The sequence below is a fragment of the Dama dama genome, chromosome 29, assembly GCF_033118175.1.
Source record: "Dama dama isolate Ldn47 chromosome 29, ASM3311817v1, whole genome shotgun sequence".
In the NCBI taxonomy this organism is placed as follows: Eukaryota; Metazoa; Chordata; class Mammalia; order Artiodactyla; family Cervidae; genus Dama; species Dama dama.
Window position 1 is genome coordinate 32,696,096 of NC_083709.1, and position 22,426 is coordinate 32,718,521.

General features: G+C 39.0%; 1 protein-coding gene across 4 annotated transcripts in view; it reads right to left on the reverse strand.

The window, feature by feature from the left end:
- The window catches only part of FOCAD (focadhesin), a 286,671-nt gene that overhangs the window by 262,038 nt on the left and 2,207 nt on the right, over positions 1-22,426 (reverse strand). For 2 of the 4 annotated variants that reach the window (XM_061132647.1, XM_061132650.1), the window contains exon 2: positions 518-607. The exons of the other annotated variants lie outside the window; for them this stretch is intronic. In XM_061132647.1, coding sequence (XP_060988630.1) covers positions 518-549 — 32 coding nt within the window. In that variant the 5' untranslated portion in view covers positions 550-607. The remainder of the gene's footprint in view (positions 1-517; positions 608-22,426) is intronic. 4 annotated transcript variants of the gene reach the window in all.

Genomic DNA, 22,426 nt, shown 5'->3' on the forward strand with positions numbered 1-22,426 from the left:
GGTTCTCAAGTACAACAACCACAACAAAATCATAGAGGAGGGCAAAGAAGCGGAGGCACAGAACTGATAAGGGGATTTCCCAAGGATCTCACTTGATCCACACAGCACTGAACCCACTGAATTACACCCCACTCTAAAAAACAGGATGCTTTAGGCCACCCATTTATTACAGTGTAACTTTAAAAAAATGTTTCCATTAGTACTGTACTCTAAGTTACCTTATAAAAATAACGGGCAACAAAACCAAGCTCTCCTGATTTTAAAAATGAAGACATTTTGTGTTGAACCTGCAGCTCTTTCTCACTACTGTCTTCTTTTTCTTCTAAACCCAAACTCCCTGAATAATTTATGCTATCGTTCTTCCTCAACATATGGGTCCAACTTAACTCCCTTGAATTGGCCACTTCACAGCACTGAAACAACATGTTCTAAGACTGCAAACCATGTCCCTTATCTAATCCACTCATTAGCTTTTAGGCAGCTCAAAATTTCAACTTCCCAGTTGTATTAATCTCACCTTTCTTGAAATGTTCTTCTCTGTTGTTCCATAAGACATCATAACAGAATTTCCCAAAGTGTGTCTTGGGGAAAGCCAAGATAGAGACCTCTTCGAGAGGAAAAAAGAATTTTGTAGGGACATATATTGCCATTTTGAAAATTCAAAAAATAAATAAAAAGCCAAATAAAACATGAAATATGTTAGCAGGTGATATGATGGGAAAACATAAATCTGATCTCTTTTTCTATGAGTTTGTTTTTGAAGCACAACTGACCTATAACACTATGTTAGTTCCTGTTACACACATAATGATTCAATATTTCTAAGCATTTCAAAATGATCGCTATGGTAAGTCTATTTACCATCACTAATACAAAGTTATTACATAATTATTGACATATTCCCCACGCTATACAATTCATACCTGTGACTCGTTTATTTTGCAGCTGGAACCAGAGACAGGGGCGAGGAGGAGGCAGAAGTGAATGAAGGCAGTCAAAACACACAAACTTCTAGTTATAAGATAAATAGGTACCAGAGATGTAATGTGCAACACAGTGCTGAATGTTACAAATAAAAGTTGTTAAGGGAGTAAATCTTAAGAGTTCTCATCAAAAGGAAAAAATATTTCTTTTCTACTTCTTTCATTTTGTATCAATATGAAATAGTGGATGTTCACTAAGCTTATTGTGGTAATCATTTGATGATGTATATGTCAAATCATTACACCTTAGAGTTTAGCAACGTTTAGCAATGTCAGCTGTATCTCAATAAAACAAGAAGAAAAAAATTTTTTTAAGTAAAGTGAATAGAAGAAAGGGGAGGAGATGAGAAATGGGGGATGGATACACTTTCTATTTAAATATGGTGGTCACCTTAGAGGGTGCCATTTGGGAGTTAGCCACACAGATAATCTAGGGAAACAGTATCACAGGCACAGGAAACAGTGACTTCAAAAGCTCTAAGCTAACGATCTGCTTAAGATATATCCCAGAAAGAGCAAAAGGATGAGGTAGGAACAGAGCAAAGGAGGAAGGAAATGGCAAATGAGAGTCAATGAGAAGCTAGACCATAGAGGGCCTTGTAGGCCACTGGAAGGACTGATGTATTTATCCAGAGTGAAATGGTTAACCACTACAGGAAAAAAAGAGTGGTAAGATTTTAATAGAATCACTTGAGGTGAGATGTGGTCAGACTCTGGGTATCTTCAAAGGTAGAGTCAATGTGGTTACTAACGGGCTGGATGAGACTATAGGAGAAGGAAAGGGTCAACGATGACTCCAATGTTTCTGATCTGAGCAGCGTCATTCTTAATTTCAATCCCTTTGGGCATTTTACACATGAAACACAGAACCATGAATATATTAATTACCATGGCATTTTTTACTAAAAGGAAAAGATAGAATTGCCAACAACTGAGATAGGGAAATGAGTTCTTTGATGGAAGACTAGGAATTCTATTTTGCACATGTAGGTTTTAGATGCCTGATGGATATCCAAGTGGAGACGTCAGGGAGAAAGTTAGATACATGAATCTATAATTGAAGAGACAGATATTAGTTGGTGATACAAATAATGGTGTGTACTACTGAAGAATCTGAGAGGTTCTAAGACAACAAATTTGATAAACTTTGCTTAATCCAGAGTTTACCAAACTTATCTGGTCATGGCCCCTTTTTTTCTGAAACCAGCTGTTAATAGTCTATACAACCGACCCTCCCTGGGATACACCTTGGTAAACTCTGCTCTACTGGTTCCTCCTATTCCTCTCTCCACTCTGCTTCTTGTGCACCATCTTCCTTCCTGAAGGTGCTCCCAAACCTCTTGTCTTGTTCTTCTTTCATGAAAACTCTCCCGGAGTCTTCATCTAGTCCTTATCTCCAAACACTTCCTTACTCTCTCACACAAGGCTCTAAAGCACTAGGCTGGAGATGCTAAAAACAAAACACATATTTTCTCATAAAAATTGTTCCCATTTCAGTGCATCTTTTCCCAGTCCTCCTCTCACAATTTTCTTCACCAACATTCTCAAAGGCCAGTCAGTCACAAAGTCAGCTTCATTCCTTCCAGCATCTCCGTTTCTCTCTCCATTTCTCTACTCATCATCTTCAGTGCTCACGTGAGACTTCCTTCAGTAACTGGTTAAACTTGGGGTTCTCTACCCCATATGCTGCTGTCAGACTAACTGTCCTAAAATGCTATTTCCATCATATCAATTCCCTGTAAAGAATACATAGCAGGTTTTTAATAGCCTGGCAGATTAAATACAAATACTTATTTCCAGCTTTTAAGTTGTCTCCAACAACAATCTCACACATTCAACTTCATTTTCACTGTTGTCTAATTCTCTTGGTTTAGTCACTAAGTTGTGTTTGACTCTTGAGAGCCCATGGACTGTAGCCTGCCAGGCTCCTTTGTCCATGGGATTCTCCAGGCGAGAATACTGGAGTGGGTTGCCATTTTCTTCTCCAGAGGATCTTCCTGACCCAGGAATCAAACTCGGGTCTCCTGCATTGCAGGCAGATTCTTTACTAACTGAGCTATGAGGGAAGTTGTCTAATTTTAAGCTGCATAAAGCCACTGTCAGAATAGACCCATGTGCTCAAAAATCAGTTCATTCCTAAGGGATTCCCGCCTACCCCACCACCCCCACCACCCCTCATGTGCAATCTTAGTTCCCCAATCAGTGATGGAACCCATGCCCTCTGCAGTGAAAGCACAAAGTCGTAACCACTGGACTGCCAGGGAACAGGGAAGTCCATAAGGGGTTTTATTTATGCTGTTCACTCCCACATAAAATGTCCTCCTCTATATGATCACTGTAGATGGTGACTGCAGTCATTAAATTAAAAGACGCTTGCTCCTTGGAAGAAAAGTTATGACAAACCTAGACAGCATATTAAAAACCAGAGACATTACTTTGCCAACAAAGGTCCGTCTAGTCAAAGCTTGGTTTTTTTCAGTAGTCATGTATGGATGTGAGAGTTGGACTACAAAGAAAGCTGAGAGCCGAAGAATTGATGATTTTGAACTGTGGTATTGGAGAAGACTCTTGAGAGTCCCTTGGACTGCAAGGAGATCCAAACAGTCCATCCTAAAGGAGATCAGTCCTGAGTGTTCCTTGGAAGGACTGATGTTGAAGCTGAAACTCCAATACTTTGGCCACCTGCTGTGAAGACCTGACTTATTTGAAAAGATCCTGATGCTGGGAAAGATTGAAGGCGTAAGAAGGGGATGACAGAGGATGAGATGGCATCACCGACTCAATGGACATGAGTTTGAGTAAACTCCAGGAGTTGATAATGGACAGGGAGGCCTGGCATGCTGCAGTCCACCAGGTCACAAAGAGTCGGACACAACTGAGCAACTGAACTGAACTGAACTGATATGTTCCTACAATTATAGGTGAAATTCCTTTCATACCGCATCTTCTCTGTTTAACCTTTCTCAAGGAGCCACATCTTAAGAGCATTCACCTTGCTTTATATTTCTTCAGTGCTACTGCATTTGGCCTGACCCATACTATCATGTGATTAATTACATTATGATTGTTAATATTCTTCTGTAAAGGCAAATTGCAAATACTCAGATTTGCCACTGTAGCAGGAAAAGCAGCTAAAGACAAAACATAAACAAATGACCAGGGCTGTGTTCCAATAAAACTTTATTTACAAAAACAGGAGTCAGGTGGGCTGTAGTTACTGACCCCTGATTTACATACTACTTAATTAATTTGTAAAATTTATTGATAAAAATTGCTAAACTGACATGCAAATTTGCCCCTGGGCATCCAAGCACAGATAATACATAAATAAGATAAATTGAACATGTCTTATTATCTAAAAATGGAAAAGTTCTATCATAGAAAACAATTTTCATGCCCCTAAACTCTGAAAGAAATTTCTCACATTAGGCTTTCTATTGGGGCTTTCCTTGTAGCTCAGTTGGTAAAGAAGATATCTGCCTGCAGTGCAGGAGACCTGGGTTCGATCCCTGGGTCAGGAAGATCCCCTGGAGAAGGAAATAGCAACCCATTCCAGCATTCTTGTCCAGAGAATCCCATGGAGAGAGGAGCCTGGCAGGTGGCGGTCCGTGGGGTCACAATATTCGGACATGACTTAGAGACTAAACCACCACCACCACCACCACGGGATACAGGGTGATATAATAAACAATAATTTCAATAACATAAGCAAAACAGAATTTTGTTACCTCTTTTTCAAACCACAAACTAAAGTCAAAGTTGTATCATAATATGTAACTCAGGAAGAAAAAAAAAAAAACCCTCAGCTAATGGAGTCAAAGCTCAACAGAGCTTTCTGATGATCTAATCTAACTCAAGAAAGCCAACTTGAGAATATTGAGAGAAGCAGAGGGTTATTAGCTTATCACAGAATATACTTACCCAAATGTCAAGAGTGACAGAGCTAAACTGAAGGAAATGTGGGATTATACTCTCTGATCCAGACCTGAATGATAGAATTCCAAAATGCTCTAGGGACCAGACCAACAGCTGGTTAGACTAATAACATCATGGCAACGAAGAAGCTGAACCATCCAGAAAGGGGACTTTGTCTCCAGGAGGAGGTGGGCCAATGGAGTAAAAAGAGTACTGCTTTTATCAAAATTGTCTAAGTATCGATGATGAATACCTAAACTTACAAAAAGACGGTCCTAATTTTTGGTGCAATGCTTTAGAGAACACTTGTTTTTTAAATCTACAGTAACTTTATCTTTCCTAACAAATGGCCAGAAGGCAGTTTCAAAGCCACTACCCAAGCTGCAATATGATTTGATACCATCCTTGATTTGCTATCCTTGGGCTACAAATTGCAAGTGTCTTTCATCTGCTAGAGACTTTTATTTCAAGGTTAATCACAACCACTTGGCCTTTCAAAGTATCAAAACATCATATTCTCTTAGGGAATTTCAAGAAAGAGTACAAATGTTTGCTTTAGCACTGGCAGTGTAGCCTGTGTCCTACTTTATTTTTAATCTCAATGTCCCTTGGGCATTTTATACATTAAAGAAAACAATTATATATTACTTCTTACCATGACATTCTTTACTCAGAGGGAAATAGTTACATTTTGATCCATAAACCATGTGTGACAAAAAAGAATGTTTGATTTGAAAAGATTTATCTCCAACCTGTCATTGTGCTTTTTTGTCTGCCTGAATCTAAATCAGAAAGAGAATTTTCAATGAGGGCTTTAAGTTCCAGGTGAATCAAAGCATTTGTTTGACTTAAGCAATTATTGAATTATCTGCCAGAGTATTTTAGCCATGTAAGAACACTTTCAAAACAATAAATCAGTTGCCCTCTAGTAGTAATAAAGAAGCAGCAGATAGATAAAACACCTTAAGATTTTCAACTTTCTCAATAGTTTCTCTAGGATACAAAACACAAAACCATACACCACACAAAAGTATTTAGTGTCAAACTTAAAATAAAAGGTACAGTCTGAAAAACAAGAGAAAAATGTATCTATAGTCAACCCTTGAACAATGCAGGGGTTGGTTAGGGATGCCAACCCCTGCACAACTGAAAATCTACATACAACATTATAATCTGTCCTTCCAAGCAGTGATTCCTCATCCACCAATTCAACCTACCTTGGGTCCTGTAGTACTGCAGTAACGCATTATTGAAAAAAATCTGTTTACAAGTGGACCCGTGTTGTTCAAGGGTCAACTGTATTCACATTCACCATAGCTATGGGAGCCCAGCAGAAGGACTATGCAAGGTAGTTTGCAGGGGGCACTATTCAATGGTAACAGATAAAGACTTGAACTTTTTTTTTTTTTTTTTGACCATGCCGTGTTGCATGTGGGATCTTAGTTTCCTAACCAGCAATGAACACATGTCCCCTAAAGTAGAAGCAAGGAGTCTTAATCACTGAATCACCAGGGAAATCCATGACTTTGAACACTCTTTGACTACCAAATTTCTATATAGGAAAGATTCAGAGTAGCAACGAAGGTGGTAGTCAGGGCTACAGACAGTACATTCTGGAAACTGGTCTATAGAAACAAAGTCATCATCAGATTGAGATAAAGCAAATTGCATTCACATTAATGGGATCCTATTTCAGAGATACAAAATCTAGGCCTTTTTTTCTTTATCAAGCTATTCCAACTATTAGTTATCCATTTACTTAGGTTCTTCCTTTCACACTTTAAGCTACAGAACCAACAACCTGAGGATTTTAAACACATATTTTGACAATGTATTACTTTTTAAATGGCTTATGGAAAGGTGATGGGCACCATCAATAAATCTGACTTGATCATGTAAGTTTATCAAGATTATGACTCAGGGACATATTCCAGACTCTTCTAATTGCTTCATTCTGCCCCTTAAAGAAGAAAAAAAAAATTAAACCATCCACTTTGCTTTACTGTCCAATGTTTATATCTTCCTTGTTCTCCTGCATGCTTTGCTTCTCACCTACCTCTTCTCAATCCCTAAGGGTCCCACGTTATCTCCAGGATCCAGCAGCTGGAATCTGTGTCATCACTCATTATTACATCCTGTAACCTGCTAGAAACTCAAGTTTAACCACAGCTCTTGCTTCCAAAGCTTCAAAATCCAGTCAGCTCCTGCACTCTCAAATTAACCGGACAACTGAAGCCCTCCTAATGATATGATTCATAAAAATGGAAATGTCATAGGGAAATTGCAAAATTTTTAATACTAAAGAGCAAGTGTCACAGAGCTCTGTGACAACCTGGAGGGCTGGGATGGGGTGGAGGTGGGAGGAAGGCTCAAGAGGGAGGGGACAGATGTATACCTATGGCTGATCCATGTAGATGTATGGCAGAAATCAACACAATATTGTAACTATCTCTCAACTGGAAATAAATAAAATTTTTTTAAAAGAGCAAGCATAAGAAAGTAGTGCTTTTTTAATCATTATATTCACTAAGTCATTATTGAATTAAGCTGAAAGTGGGAAATACTTTTATTTTCACCACTAATTTTAAAACCAAACCAAGGCAGATGTCAACCAACTGGTATGAAAGAACCACTTGGTCAATCAGAGAAAGAAGGAATGGCAGGGATGTGGCAGAGATGCTAACAACTATCCTTCATTATCTGTGCTATTTCTTCTGTATTAATAAAACTGTAGCTGAACCAGCTACATTACCTTCCATAGCTTCAAGTACAGCTACATAGGACTGTGTGTGGTCAAGTTCTCCCTGGTGGAGTGTGAGCAGACATGATGTGCTAATTCCAAACTGCAACCTGCCTCCTCCACTCTCTTCCCGATGGAAACCGGGTGATGGCAACAACTCAGATTGTCATGTGCATAAAGACAATGCCTCGAGCACACAGTTGGAGAAACAAGATGGAAAGAACCATAAATGATAGCTTGGAGTTAATTGCAAACCTGGAATTCCAATCATTACATGAGAGAAAAATAAAGTTTTTACTTTGTTTGAACTGTTGCATTTGGGGATCTTTTTTTTGCAGTAGCTGCTAGTACTTCCTTAATAATATGGTGCAGTGGTCCCCAACCTTTTAGGCCCCTGAGAAGACAATTTTTCCACAGATGGTGAGGTATAGGGGAGAGGATGGTTTGGGGATGATTCTCATAAGGAGCAAGCAACCTAGATCCCTCACATGCACAGTTCACAGTAAGCTTTGTGCTCCTATGAAAATTTAATGCCACCACTGATCTGACAGGGGGCAGAGCATAGGCGGTAGTGTGAGCAACGGGGAGCAGCTGTAAACACAGATGAAGCTTTGCTTGCTAAACCATCACTCAACTCCTGCTGCATGCCCAGTTCCTAACAGACCACGGACTGGTACTGGCCCGTGGCCCAGGGGTTGGGGACCCCTACTATAGTGGACCTGGGAGCATCTGCCTTCTGTCATTAGAGAAACAATGTTAGAACAACTCAGTAAAAAGGTACTCATCCTAGCAGTTCATGTAAGAAGAAAAGTTTCGTGACTTCCAACCCAGTGTTTCCCTGGACCATCGGTAACATGAGGTACAGCCAGCACACTCCACATTCCTGCATCAAGTCCCAGGAATCCTAAGATCTGTAATTCAAGTGCTGAGCAAAGTTAGGTGACTATGGGTTCTGATGATCTCACCGGGTGCAATTTACTAAAATGCATCAAATTGCAATCACATTCCTGCCTTTACAATTTAGTTTCTTCTCAGTCCCATCACATGTTACTTACTCATAGATTTTGAAATGAGAGTCTAAAATAAGATCAAAGGCAGGAAATTCCAAGTTAGAACTGATTACTGTCCAGGAGAACCAAGCATGAAAGTAGGAAACAAAACCACCAACTTGAATAATGTCTGATTTGTTACATTTTCTTCAATTACTCTTGGATTATTTTTTCTAAAATGTCTTTTATGTGTATATATATCACAAATACATAATGAAACATAGATTAAAAAACAGTATTAATAATTTTTAAAATTTAAAGACTGATTTAAATCTAGAATTTTTTACAGTATCCAATCTAAGTCTTCAAAGAAGTCTTCAAATTACATCCCTTACGATGATTATTTTCTCTAATATTACAATTTTTAAATAATTTTGCTTCATCAAAAGAATAATTACTCAAATTGCTCATTATGTTTTTAAGTAAATATTTTATGTTGATACAAAATAATTTTACTGGATATTTATTATAAAATTGATGCTCATTTTAAACACCTTGCTGACCAATAAATGTCTAATCTTCATAGGTAACATCTCCAAATTCATCACATTACTTCAAATACCAGTTAACTAAAATTTAGTCAAACACCAAAGAATGTATTTTATACATATTTGATTTGTATTCTTCCTCTAATAAAATTACTCAAATTTTGCACACTGGTCTTCTAAAATAATTTACTTCTTAGAAAATATTAATTTGGCACAAACTGAAGTACACCAATGTCCCTTCAGGGGAAAAAAAAAGAGGAAATCATAAGTAAAACAAGAATAGCTAAATGCTGATACTAGATGGGTACATTAGAATTCATAATACTATTCTATGTTTATATATGTTTGAAATTTTCTGAATAAGCTTTAAAAAAAAAAGCCATGTGTGTGGCTCTCACTAGGGACCAGGCAATATTCTCAGCACTTCACCTCATTTAATCCGCAAAATAATTCTATGAAATAGGCACTCATTGTACAGAAGAAGAAACTGAAGCACAAAAAGACAGATTAACTTTCCCAAGGTATACAATAAGCTGAAATTCAAATCCAGGTAGCTTGGTTACATATGTACATAGCAAAACTTGGAAAATACAAATTACGGGTGCTTTTTAATTTTGCTTATTCCTATTTTCTAATTTTTTCACAAGAATATGTCTTTTTGTAATTTGAATAAAGTTCCAAAATTATGAAAACTTTTATTCAAATACTTATATATTCTTTAGCAACAGAAGATATGACTTTCTAAAACCCACATCATTACAAGCATAGAAATCTACCATTAACAGATGTCATTAAATGAACAGCACTAAATTAGGAAAATTTTAGAAATGATAAAAGATGACTTTGTTAACCATTTTACCAGTGCCCTATGGAAAGAGTAATATTGCAAAGGGGTCAATATAATTTAACTAGATTCAATTAACTTTAGACCATTTAAAAATCTTCCTTCATCTTCAAAGAGAAATACAACCATTATTATCTTCCTATTTTAGACTCCTGGGAAATTTTATACCAAAATAAGAACTCTCACTCTCAAAAAGAATTATGTAGACTGATGACGAGTTAAATGGAAACATTTTTCTTGATTGCTGCAAACTGGCCAAACTCATTTATTTTTCATGAAAACCAAATTATCAAATTCATGTAAAATGGAATAGAGTTATTTTAACTTGCACTCTTAGTACTAAAGAAAGTTGAAGATCAAATGAGCCAAGGAGTTTTACAGGAAGATAGTAAATCTCCCTGCTGTTAACTAACTCACTGTAGCCCAAGCTGGAGAACACCTCTATATTCCAGACCTGAACAGACACAATCACAAAAACAACATCATCACCACACTGTTAGAAGAACCACTTTGAAAATTTCCAATGAATAAGATAAATGGGGCACTGTGAAGCAATGTCATATATTCTTTTGCAAACCCTAAAACAATGCATAGTGAAGATGAGAAAACATCTTTAGTTTGATTATACTTAGTCTTACATACCTCTGTCTCCATCAAGGGTACCATGACACAGAGAGAAAAATGCATGGAGTTAGGAGTTGGGAAGCGGGAAAAACAGACTGGATGCAAAACCTGACTCCACCACTAGGTTTTGAAAAAATTAGGTTAACCACTTACTACGTGGAGCCTGCTTCCTCATTGATTAAGTCTGAAGACACCCGCCTCACAAGGTGATATAAAGAGCAAAATGAAGTGAGTCTGAAAGCCAAGAGGATGTTAACACAGTAGGTATGTATTCTAAAACTGTGTTTCCTCCCTCCCTTGATACAATGTGGGACAGTCAAGGGAGGTAAAGGATGGAAAAGAATTTAAGTTTAGGGATAAGTTAGGCATCTCTAATCAAAGACTAGGGTGGGATCTTATATGTAGGCATCTCTAATCAAAGACTAGGGTGGGATCTTATATGTAAGTCAAAAGCTGGGGAAGTAAGACACCAGCCCCCAGGTTAGGAAATGCATGAGATTCCACTCAAAATATAGTTGACTTCTAACTCACCTGCTGAAAGCCTTTCAACAGCTTCCCACTGCACTTTGTAATAAAATTCAAACTCCGAACCATAGCCAAAAGGTCCTACATGATCTGGTTTCACAACTCTCCCTCAATCAAGGGGCTTCAGCCACAATAACCTCCAGTTTGCTCTGTGGACCCCCTAAGTTCTTTCTATGTGCAGATCTAGAACCCTTAGGTCCCTCATCAAGTGTCCGTGCCCGTGCTGTTCAAACAGCTGACTCCTCTCACCTTTCACATCTCCTCTTGAGACTCCACTACCCACCCAGCCCCAAGCGGTTCCCCACTCCCTACCCCCAGGGACCCACTACTATATCCTTCATTGCTTTGATCACAATCTCAAAGGATCATCATATTCTTATTTCTGCTGCCTCTCTCTCCCCCTCCCCCCAGCAGTGAAATGCAAACTCTTGAGGGCAGGGACCTACCTGGTCTCTTTTTGACCACGATACCCCGGCATATAACACGTCATCTGCTCAACACAGATCCACTGAACAAACACAAAGTACGATGAGGGATTTGGAACACCATGTTGGATGAAACAGCTCCTATGTGCCACACAGCCACCGAACAGTTTAAGTAACTACTCCCATTGGATCGTCACAACCACTCTGAGTTAGGTATTATTAACTCCATTTCCCATATGAGAAAATAAGAGCTCAGAGAGGAAGTAACTTGCCTGAGGTTATACAGTGATATTAACAGCCAGGATTTATTGAGAATTTTACCATGTGCCAGGCAGGCACAGTTGAAGCTCTTTATGTGTGTTCTCTCCCCCAATATTCAAAACAACCCCATGACATGAGTACTATTATTATCCTCATTTTCATATGAAAAACCATGTGAGGCAAAGAGAGGTCAGAATTAATTGCCTAATTAAGTAAGAAGCAGAGCATGGATATGAACTGTGCAGCCTATGAATCTGAGGCAAAGTTTACATTCTTAACCACTCCTCTATAAAGGAGAGTTGACAGAGTTTTTAAAAACTTAAAATAATCCATTAAAGCAATTCACCCAAAACCAGGCTCATAATCAACACTTTCTAAATGTTAGCTATTATGAATCTTAGTCTAAATTCCATACCTTGTTTCTTTTTTTTTTTCTATTATATCTTGCTGCATCCCAAGGAATCAAGCAAATCTTAAAAAGAACCTGGGTTTGGACATAGTGTTAGATCAGGTTCCCAAAGCAGCTCATCAGCATCCGCAAATAGCTCTGTATCTTAGTGTATATTGCAACCCTAAAAACATAAAAGTCTGGTGCACGAAAGTTACATATTAAAGGGGTGCTCCACGCCATGCACAAAACACAAAAATTATCAATCTAAACTTAACCTTTATGCTGTGGCATCATTACCAGCAACACATCTATCTACCACACTTGTGTATGTTCTGAGATTTTATACTTGTATTTTATCATTGACCATTCATTCCAAGTTCAATGAGCATCTAACAAAAGCTAAAGACGGCCACTTTTGTCATGGCAACTGGTATCAATCTTTAGTAAGTCTAGCCTTCTTGTCATTGATAGCAATGCTTTCACATTTACATTTTCCATCTTTTTAATCAGTAAATATTCACTGCAATAGATGAAAGCAATTATTGGCCCAAATGGTTACTCAAACACTACCATCCAGACACAGAGCTTGACCTACAACTTGGAGTGCACCTGATGCAAGGACAGTGCGATGATATGGTGTACAGGGGCCATCCTGGAGCTAGGCCTGTTTCTAACGACCCTTTCCGCTCTGAGAGGACTGCCACCAATCCTCAAAATGTAGATATCGTCTAGTTCTGAAGGGCCTAGCTCCATCTGTGTAGCAGCAGCACCTGCTCAGACACGAGCGAAGAAGAATCTCTAGCAGGAAGGACTCCTCACTAATCAAGCCGGCTGCGTTCTTCTCCTGCACTTCCACGTTTCTTGGGAGAAACAGCTCAGCCCTGTTCACCGCCAGCCAGGTCTGGCAGGTACTAAGCAGTTAATAAACGTTTTTGAGTTATTGTCTTTAGTATAGCACCTAATACAGAACAGACTCAAAAATATGTTAAAATCAGAATTCTACTGTTTATTTTGTTTTCAGATCAACTTTCCAAAATAGAAAGTGAGAAATAGAGAAGAATCTATATCCACATCTTTCTCACCCATGAAGATTCATGAAACAGACCAAAATAAATTTAAAAGGAAGCCTCGCATGCTGCAGTCCATGGGGTTGCAAAGAGTCAGACACGATTGAGTGACTAAACTGAACTAAACTGAAAAGTAAAAAGAAAAATTGTAAACAACTTTATTTTCAAATTAATACAGTAACCAGATCCAGTTATCAACACATTTAGGGTTTGAAAATAAGTAGTTCTTTCTAAAATGGACTCCTTTTTACCAGCTTTTTTAAGCTGAGCAAATAACTTTTATATAGATAGGATAATAGATGAACTTCAACCAAGCCCAAATCCCAAATCAGCAGAATCCAAATTATTGAGATTTTATCATGCTGTTATTTATTTTGGTACTTTTTTTTTTTTTTTTACAAAAATCAAATAAAAGGTCAAAGAACACCTGTCAACATAAGACTGGTTCTTTACTGTTTCCAGTTAAATCTAATAGTGATGGAAAATGGGTCTTTGTTACTTGAATACATCATAAGTTTTATGTGAATGCTTCAGCTGACAGCTATTATTTATCATAGCTATACTTTTAATCTTCTATGTATTACAACCCTTTAAAAGCCCATGGTATCACCTCTGTGTATTTCCCACTGGGGTAAAAGGCATTTTAAACACATAATTACCCAATGAAGTAACATTTACCCATTTTCCATTACACAGCTAGCATATTCATGGTTTTACTTGTGGGGTTCTTAATAATCAGATATTAGTGAACCTTCACAAGCACCCTGGGCAGATGATCATTAGTAAATCCTTTCACATTAGTAAGAGATGCCAAGCAGCACATTCAAGAGTCAGAAGAGGATTCAGCAATGTAATGCTAATATCCAGCTGGCATGGTATTATGTGTAAAATGTCTCTCAGATGAAGTCAAGAACTTTATGTAAAGAAAGAAGGATGAAGAGGAGGTGGAAAAGGGGGGAAGAGAAGGAACATTAGCTCCTCATGAGAATAATTTTTAACTTCACAAATTTTAAAACCAATACATACAATTTTCACATGTACAGGGTTCAATGGAACTTTTCAATGCTGTGTTGGAAGTAAATTACTGACAGGAAAACAACAGTGAATTGGCAGTTCACAATAAAGCCAATGCTCAGAGCTTCATTTCAACTTCAAAATCTACTTCTGCCTCTCAGTCCAAACTCAAACCCTACTTATGAAAGTGCTCTCAACCTGTCTTACCTCCAAACTGATATCCATAGGTCCTCAAAGGCCAGATCAGCTCTGGAGCAAAGCCACAGAAGTAAGGCAGGATCAGCATGGTTCCCAGGACCACAAGCCTCTCCCCACTCCCCAGCCCACTATATTCAATTCCATAGGGAACTTAACACAGTAAAGTTGAAAGTCTGGGGCAGGTCAACAACTAAACCCAGTCTATGAAGGTGAGCTGTCAGGGTACTTACTAAGCATTTGACCTTAGCGTTTGGCACTTCTTGGCAATATCCCAAAATGTGGCACATGTGCTTCAAATTCTAGCCACCTCCCAATTCAAAAGTATAAGGCTACAAAAGGCTTTAAATCGGCATCTTTTTAATATATTTTTTAATTGAAGGATAATTGCTTTACAAAATTTTGTTTTCTGTCAAACCTCAACATGAATCAGCCATGGGTATAAATATGTCCACTCCCTTTTGAACTTTCCTCCCATCTCCCTCCCCAGCCCACCCCTCTATGTTGATACAGAACCCCTGTTTCAGTTTCTTGAGACATACAGCAAATTCCCATTGTAAAGCCAGCATCTTTTGTGCAGAGTCATTCATTGATTGCTCTAAAAGGTAAGCTAAGGAATATGTAGATAAAGTACCGATCAGTAATGTGAAACAGTTACAAAGAGTTTTAATGATATATAGATATGCTTATGGCAGAGTAAAAAAACTGAGAGAAATTTTTATACACAATTATGAACACAACCAAGTTTAAACTACAGATACAAAGATAAGACTAAGGGAAAACAGTGAATATGCAAAAATGTTAAGTTCATTTCTAGTTAACAAGTTGATGACTGACTACATACTATTACTCTTCTCCTGATATTTGCTACATTTAACTCCCCCCGCCACCATGGGCATACATTACTTTTGTACATTAAATAAAAATTACCACTTCTCTTCAAATAAAAACTCAATTTTTTTAGTCTCAATAAAAAAAAAGTAGTAATCCTACTTATTCACTTGGAACCATGGTCTTTTATCACTGTCTAAAGAGGCAGTTTCACCACAGCACACACCAAGATAAAAAGCCTCACTTGATCCAATTACATCACTTATTAAGAGCTATTTAATGAGAAAGTCACACCTTGGAGTTATTAGATGCTACAACGGTCCTGCAGTGTTCCAAACAACTAAGCTAACAGAATTACCTTTGATTCTAAATCATTTGCCAAGAGATTAATCCATCTGGTCCCTGAAAAAAATTAAGTGTTCTTCCAGTGTGTTCAACTTCCTCCAGTCTCATTTTAATCAAGGATGTCGGCCTCTGTTGACAGAGGTATTTTTTAATAGATTTACTGAAGTATAATGGAAATACAAAGAAATCACATATTTAATGTGTGCAATTTGATGACTCTGGACATGTGCAAACACCCGTGATGCCATCACCACAATCAATATAACAGATACATGCAACACCTTCCAAAGTTCCCTTGTGTCCTTTTTTTTTTTTTGGCATACACAATATTGTACTTTAACAACTGGCATCAGGCTGTATAGCAGATCTTTAAAACTACTTTATCTAGCATAACTGAAACTTTATAAAGAATAGCTATTTTTAATTTCTTAAATTACAGTACAAAGAGTTTGATTTTTCCTTTAATTTTCCCAAAATGCAGATAGCATATGATACCTAAAAAAACTGTTGCCATCAATAGATACATTTTCAGGAGGTCTTTACATGTTTTGGCATCTGCCAAAGAATAAAGAAATGGCTTTCTGACATAGTGACATTTGGAAAAAGACCTAGAGGAAACAATGAGCATTCCAGACAGAAGGAACGCTAAGGGTGACAACCCTGAGATAGAAGCACGTGTGGCAAATCCAGGGAAGACCAAGGACACCGGTATGGTTGATGCAAATGTGCAAGCTGGGAAGTGAGAGATGACAGAGTGGAGCGGGAGCCCAGAGGACAGAAGCCCCTGCAGATACTGTGGGCTCTGGATGTTTCTGAGGGGGATAGACAGCCCTAGAGGCTTTGGGGCAGGGAGACAGCACACTTGACTGTCATTTTTAAAAGGTCATCTGACTCCTCTAGAGAACAGACCATAAGTGGGCAAGGACATAAAAAGGGAGACCAGTTAGGAGGCTATGGCAATAATACAGGAAAGAAATCATATTGCCGGGAACAAAGAGAACAGCAGTGGAGATGGTAAGAAGAGGTCAGACTTCACACTTAATTTGACAGAATTTGCTAAGGGATTGGATGTGGAATGTAAGATGAAGGATGACTCCAAGGTTTCTGGTTCAGACAAGTGGAAGAAAGATGCAGTCACACAGTGAGATACCGAAGACCAGAAGAGTCACTTGTTTGTTTTTGGCCACATGGTATGTGAGATCTAGTTGCCTACCTGGGATCAAATCCATGCCCCCTGCATTGGAAGCATGGAGCCCCAACCGTTGGACAGACAGGGACATTCCATTCATTTGTTTTTGAAACAGGGCAACAATGCACAAGTATCCTCAATCCATGGGGTGCAAAAAGAGAAGGGGGCAACAGACGATGAGATGGTGTGATGGCATCATCGACTTAATGGACATGAGTCTGAGCAAGCTCCGGGAGTTGGTGAAGGACAGGGACAGCACTGATGTGCTGCAGTCCATGGGGTCACAAAGAGTTGGACATGACTTAGCAACTGAACAACAAATGTCAGGAAGGAGAGGCTACAGGACAGAGTGCAGAGTGAAGAGAGTACAAGCTTCATCTTTTTCTCAACTTTATTTGAAGCCAATCTTCACTATAACACGATTAATGTTAAATTTTGTATGCTTAGTTCTAGCTTCCCTGGTGACTCAGAAGGTAAAGAATCCACCTGCAATGCAGGAGACCAGGGTTGGATCCCCGGGTTGGGAAGATCCCCTGGAGAAGGGCATGGCAACCCACTCCAGTATTCTTGCCTGGAGAATCCCCATGGACAGAGGAGCCTGGCGGGCTACAGTCCATGGGGTCACAGAGTCGGACACAAATGAGCGACTAAGCACCCAGCATAGCTCTAGCCTGGATCCGCATTTAATTCATACCCAATTCCAACAGTGCCGTCAGCACTTGCCCCGCTTTCCAAGCTCCATAAGGCCTCAGTGGCCTGTTAAACCCTAACTATTCCATACAGCTTAAAATCTCACAAACTGAAAAGAGAGAGCTAGAAAGGAAGGAGGGGAAACAGGTAAATTAGTAGGTGGGTAGGTAGATAATCCTTACTATCCTGTTCCCCCAGCATATTCATTGTCCATTCCGTTTCATATCTCCTTCCAAGCTTTCTATTAAATGTTCAATACATTCCGCAGGCACTGTGAACAGGAGCAAATTTAGGATTCAGGGAGGGAGAAAGGGGTCAACTGGTTTTGAAGTGATACTGTAAACAGAAAAGTGAAGAAAATTCCAAGGTATTCATTTATTAAAAAAAAAAAAACCCTTCAAAGATATGAAGTCACTTTGTTAATATCCAATTGATTCGTGAAAGCACCACTGTCACTGTTGTTGCTGACAATATGGTAGGAGACAAAGGGAAAACAGACCAGTTAGAAGGCTATCCGCTGACACTTCAATCACGTCCAACTGAAGTGGACAAAGTTGGTGACCCCATGGACTGCAGTCTGTCGGGCTTCTCTGTCCATGGGATTCTCCAGGCAAGAATACTGGAGTGGGTTGCCACACCCTCCTCCAGGGGATCTTCCTGACACAGGGATCAAACCCACATCTCCTGTGTCTCCTACACTGCCAGTGGATTCTTGACCACTGAGCCACTGGAGAAGCCCTTAGAAGGCTATGGTAGGTTGCAAAAAATGGCCCCAAATTCTTCCCAATTTGGCATGCACATTTCTTTACAAAGTGACTTTGCTGCTCCTCTCATAAGTAGTCTACTTCTCCATCCCCTTGGCTTTGGGCTGTCTTTGTGACTACTTTGAGCAACAGTGGGAGAAATAAAGTGGGAATTCTTAGTCGACCTCTCAGAAGGCCATGTAGCTTCCTCTTGCTCTCTTGGCCAAGCATGGGACAGGTTACCGGACCAGATGTAGCAGAGATAAGCCATTCCAGCTGATGCCTCCAAACCTATAGTTGCCATTTGCTACTTGAGTGAGCACACCAGCAAAAAGAGCTCCCCCCACACCTGGCCGCCCCAAGCCTAATCCAAACTGCCAACCCCAGAATCATAAACTAATAAAAGATTATTGCTTTAAGCCACCAAATTCTGACAGTGAGTGGTAATAAGTAACTGATACAGAGACTATCACAACATCAAGAACATACACAGTGGAGGCTTAGACTAGGGTGGGAGCAGTGGATAGTGAAAAGTACTTAGATTCTAGCCATATTTTGAAGGGACAGACAATAGGCTTTCCTAGTAGTTTACAAGTGGATTGTGAGAAAAAGAGAAGAATCAGGGCTGATACCCAAGTTTCTGGCCCAAGTAATGGAAAAGATAAAATTTCCATGATCTGAGATGAGGGAGACCACCAGTGATGTAGGTGTAGGAAGAAAATTAGGAGCTGTATTTGAGATTTCTATTTAGTCCTCCAAGTAGAAAAACTAAGTAGGCATCTAGATACACAGAGTCTAGAATTCAAAAGAAGAGGTGTACAGGACTTCCCTGTGGTCTAGTGGTTAAGAATCCACCTGCTAATGCAGGAGACACAGGTTCGATCCCTGGTCTGGGACAATTCCACATACTGCGTAGCAATTAAGCCCGAGAACCACAACTACTGAAGCCCATATGCCTCGAGCCTGTGCTCCGCAACACGTGAAGCCACTGCAATGAGAAGCCTGCACACTGCAATTAGAGTAGCCCCTACTCGCTGCAACTAGAGAAAGCCTGCACACAAGATCCAGAACAGTCAAAAATAAAATGTTAAAAATATCAAATGTCAATGTGTAAAATGCCATCTATGTAAATCATTTAAAAAGATTAATAGGTCCAGGCTATATATTACATACACACACACACACACACACACACACACACACACGCACATGTGTGTGTGTATGTATATATATATATATATATATATGTATATATATATGTGTGTATATATATATAAATTGGGAGTTAATAGGGTATTGCATGTGAGCATGCATGCTCAGTCACTTCAGTCATGTCCGACCCTATGAACTGTAGCCCACCAGGCTCCTCTGTCCATAGGATTCTCCAGGCAAGAATACTGGAATGGGTTACCATGCCCTCCTCCAGGGGGTCTTCCCGACCCAGGGATCAAACCTGAGTCTTCAGCATCTCCTGCATTGCAGGTGGATTCTTTACTGCTAGGCCATGGGGAGAAGCCTAATAGGCTATTATTAGTATGTAAAGACTAAATAGGGGGCAGGCCATATTTTTCAAAAGAAAAAAAATGAAGAAAAAAAAAAGACTGATATGATTAAAGGACTGTGAGGACTGAGCTGAGGAGCTCTCCTATTTAAGAGGTGAGGGCAATAAGAAAGAATAAAGGAGTTGAAAAGGCTCAGAGGGGCAGGAGGAAAACCAGGAATTGTGGCATTTTTTATAATAAGGGAAGAGAATGTTTCAAGAAGCAGAAAGTGATCAACTATTTCCAAAACTGCTGATAGGAAATGGTAACTATGTGGCAGGATACAGCCGGTGGCTCATGCTACCCTGCGGATCATTTTACAGTTTCTAAATGTATCAAATCAACATGCTGTATCTTAAACTTACACAACGTTATGTGTCAATCATATGTCAATAAAGTTGGGGGCGAAATGACAATCAGTCATGTAAAAGATGTAAATTAAAAACAGACCTTTGGACTTAGCACAATGAAAGTCATTAGTGACTGAGGAAAGCAAAATTTTTTTATAGTAGTACGGACTCATTTGAAAAGACCCTGATGCTGGGAAAGATTGAAGGCAGTAGGAGAAGGGGACGACAGAAAATGAGATGGTTGGATGGCCTCAACGACTCAATGGAAATGAGTTTGAGTAAACTCCGGGAGTTGGTGATAGACAGGGAGGCCTGGCGTGCTGCAGTCCATGGGGTCACAAAGAGTCGGACATGACTGAGAGACTGAACTAAACTGAGGGAGACAGTCTGATGAAAGTGCGTTTAATAAAGAATGGGGGAAGTAATTGGACACGTGAGTGTAAGTCTTGCCATAAAGGAAAATAGTGTGGTGGCATAAGAAGGAAATGGGGTCAACAAAGAGTAATATTTTAAGGTAGTAGAAGGAACAGCATGTTTAGATACTGAAGGGAATAATCCAGTAATGAGGGAAAATGTGATCTTGCAGGAGAGAGATGCTGGAGCCAAATCTTGGAGTAGGTGAAAGGAATCTTCATGCAGGAGTGCAGAATTCTCCTTAGAAACACAACCTTATTCCCCAAGACTCTCAGTCCCAAAATAACTGGAGGGAAATCAGAGGTAAATGCAGGTACGCCCACCTCTCACACCCATGGCAACTGTCATTAGTATCAAGGCATTTTTCATACCTCCCAGACTAGAATCAACCTAAAAATGCTCAACATAACCTTCCAGGCATTCCAATAAAATGAGAGTTGTCACATGTGATGAAAAGTGCAGCTGACTCTTGAACAACCTGGGGGTTAGGGGTGCTGACCCTCCCTGAAGTGAAAAACTCACACATGAACCTACAATGGGCACTCCCTAGCTACAGTTCTGCATCCATGGATCCAACCAACCAGAAAACCTTCTGACAGAACTATAGCTCAACATTCACAATTACGACATTTGTTGAACACACCTACCAGCCAAATTAGCAAACAGTCACTTATCTGACCCAAAAGATTAGAGGATATAATCTAATACACTGGAACAAACTAAATTCTTCAGTTTAGAAGGTTGAATGAAACACTGGTTCACAGTAAGTGAAATTATGGATTTTAAAATAAATAATAACAAGCTGTCTATGCCATTTGAATTCTCAACTTCCTTGGGTCTGAAGAAATATTTTCCCTTCATGAACAAGGGAAAATTTTACAGTATTTAATGTCACAGCTTCTGAAATATTTTCAAAATATATAAAACTAAAGTAACTCAGGCTAACTGAATGAAATCCAATATAAATCAACAAAAATTTTAAATCCTAAATGCAGTATTATTACTTCCAATGTGGCTTGCTGCTACTGCTAAGTCACTTCAGTCATGTCCGACTCTGTGCGACCCCATAGACGGCAGCCCACCAGACTCCCTCATCCCTGGGATTTTCCAGGCAAGAGTACTGGAGTGGGGTGCCATTGCCTTCTCCGTCCAATGTGGCTTAGAACAGGTTAAAAAAATTATGAGGCCAGAAGTATTTGGCAGACCCAACTTATAAAAACAACATTCAATCTATTGTTTGAAAAGTGGATGAGGTCTTCTGCATTGCTTGAAAACTGTTTCAAATAATTGAAATGGGAGAAAATTGACAAGCATCCCTTGTTCTGTTAGCTTAGCAAATTTGTATCCTATCCTGTGGAAACAGTACACACAACTTCCATCCAATTTATCACTAATTGTGAATCAAAGATTGATATTATACTTATAAAACTATACCATATTTTATTATATTACTCATCTTTAGATCTGTAATACTTTTTAAGAAATATAATACTTATAGATTTCACATTTCCTAAAGAAATATCTATGGCCAACTCGATCAAAGTTTAAATTATCACCCTTGGTTTCTTTTTTGAGGTAACTGAGCTCATTGTTATAAACCAAGAAATATTATGACCAGGTTTTGCTACAGACCCAAAAATAATCCTGACACTACTATTTCCTTATATTTCTTCCAAACATATTTCATTTTTCACTTTTTCTCCCCAAATTTTATTTTTTTTTCCTTCACACAGATATTTTAACATATAATCTGAATCCCTAAGTCTCCCCAAATTTTAAACCAGAAGACTCCATTTGGATTT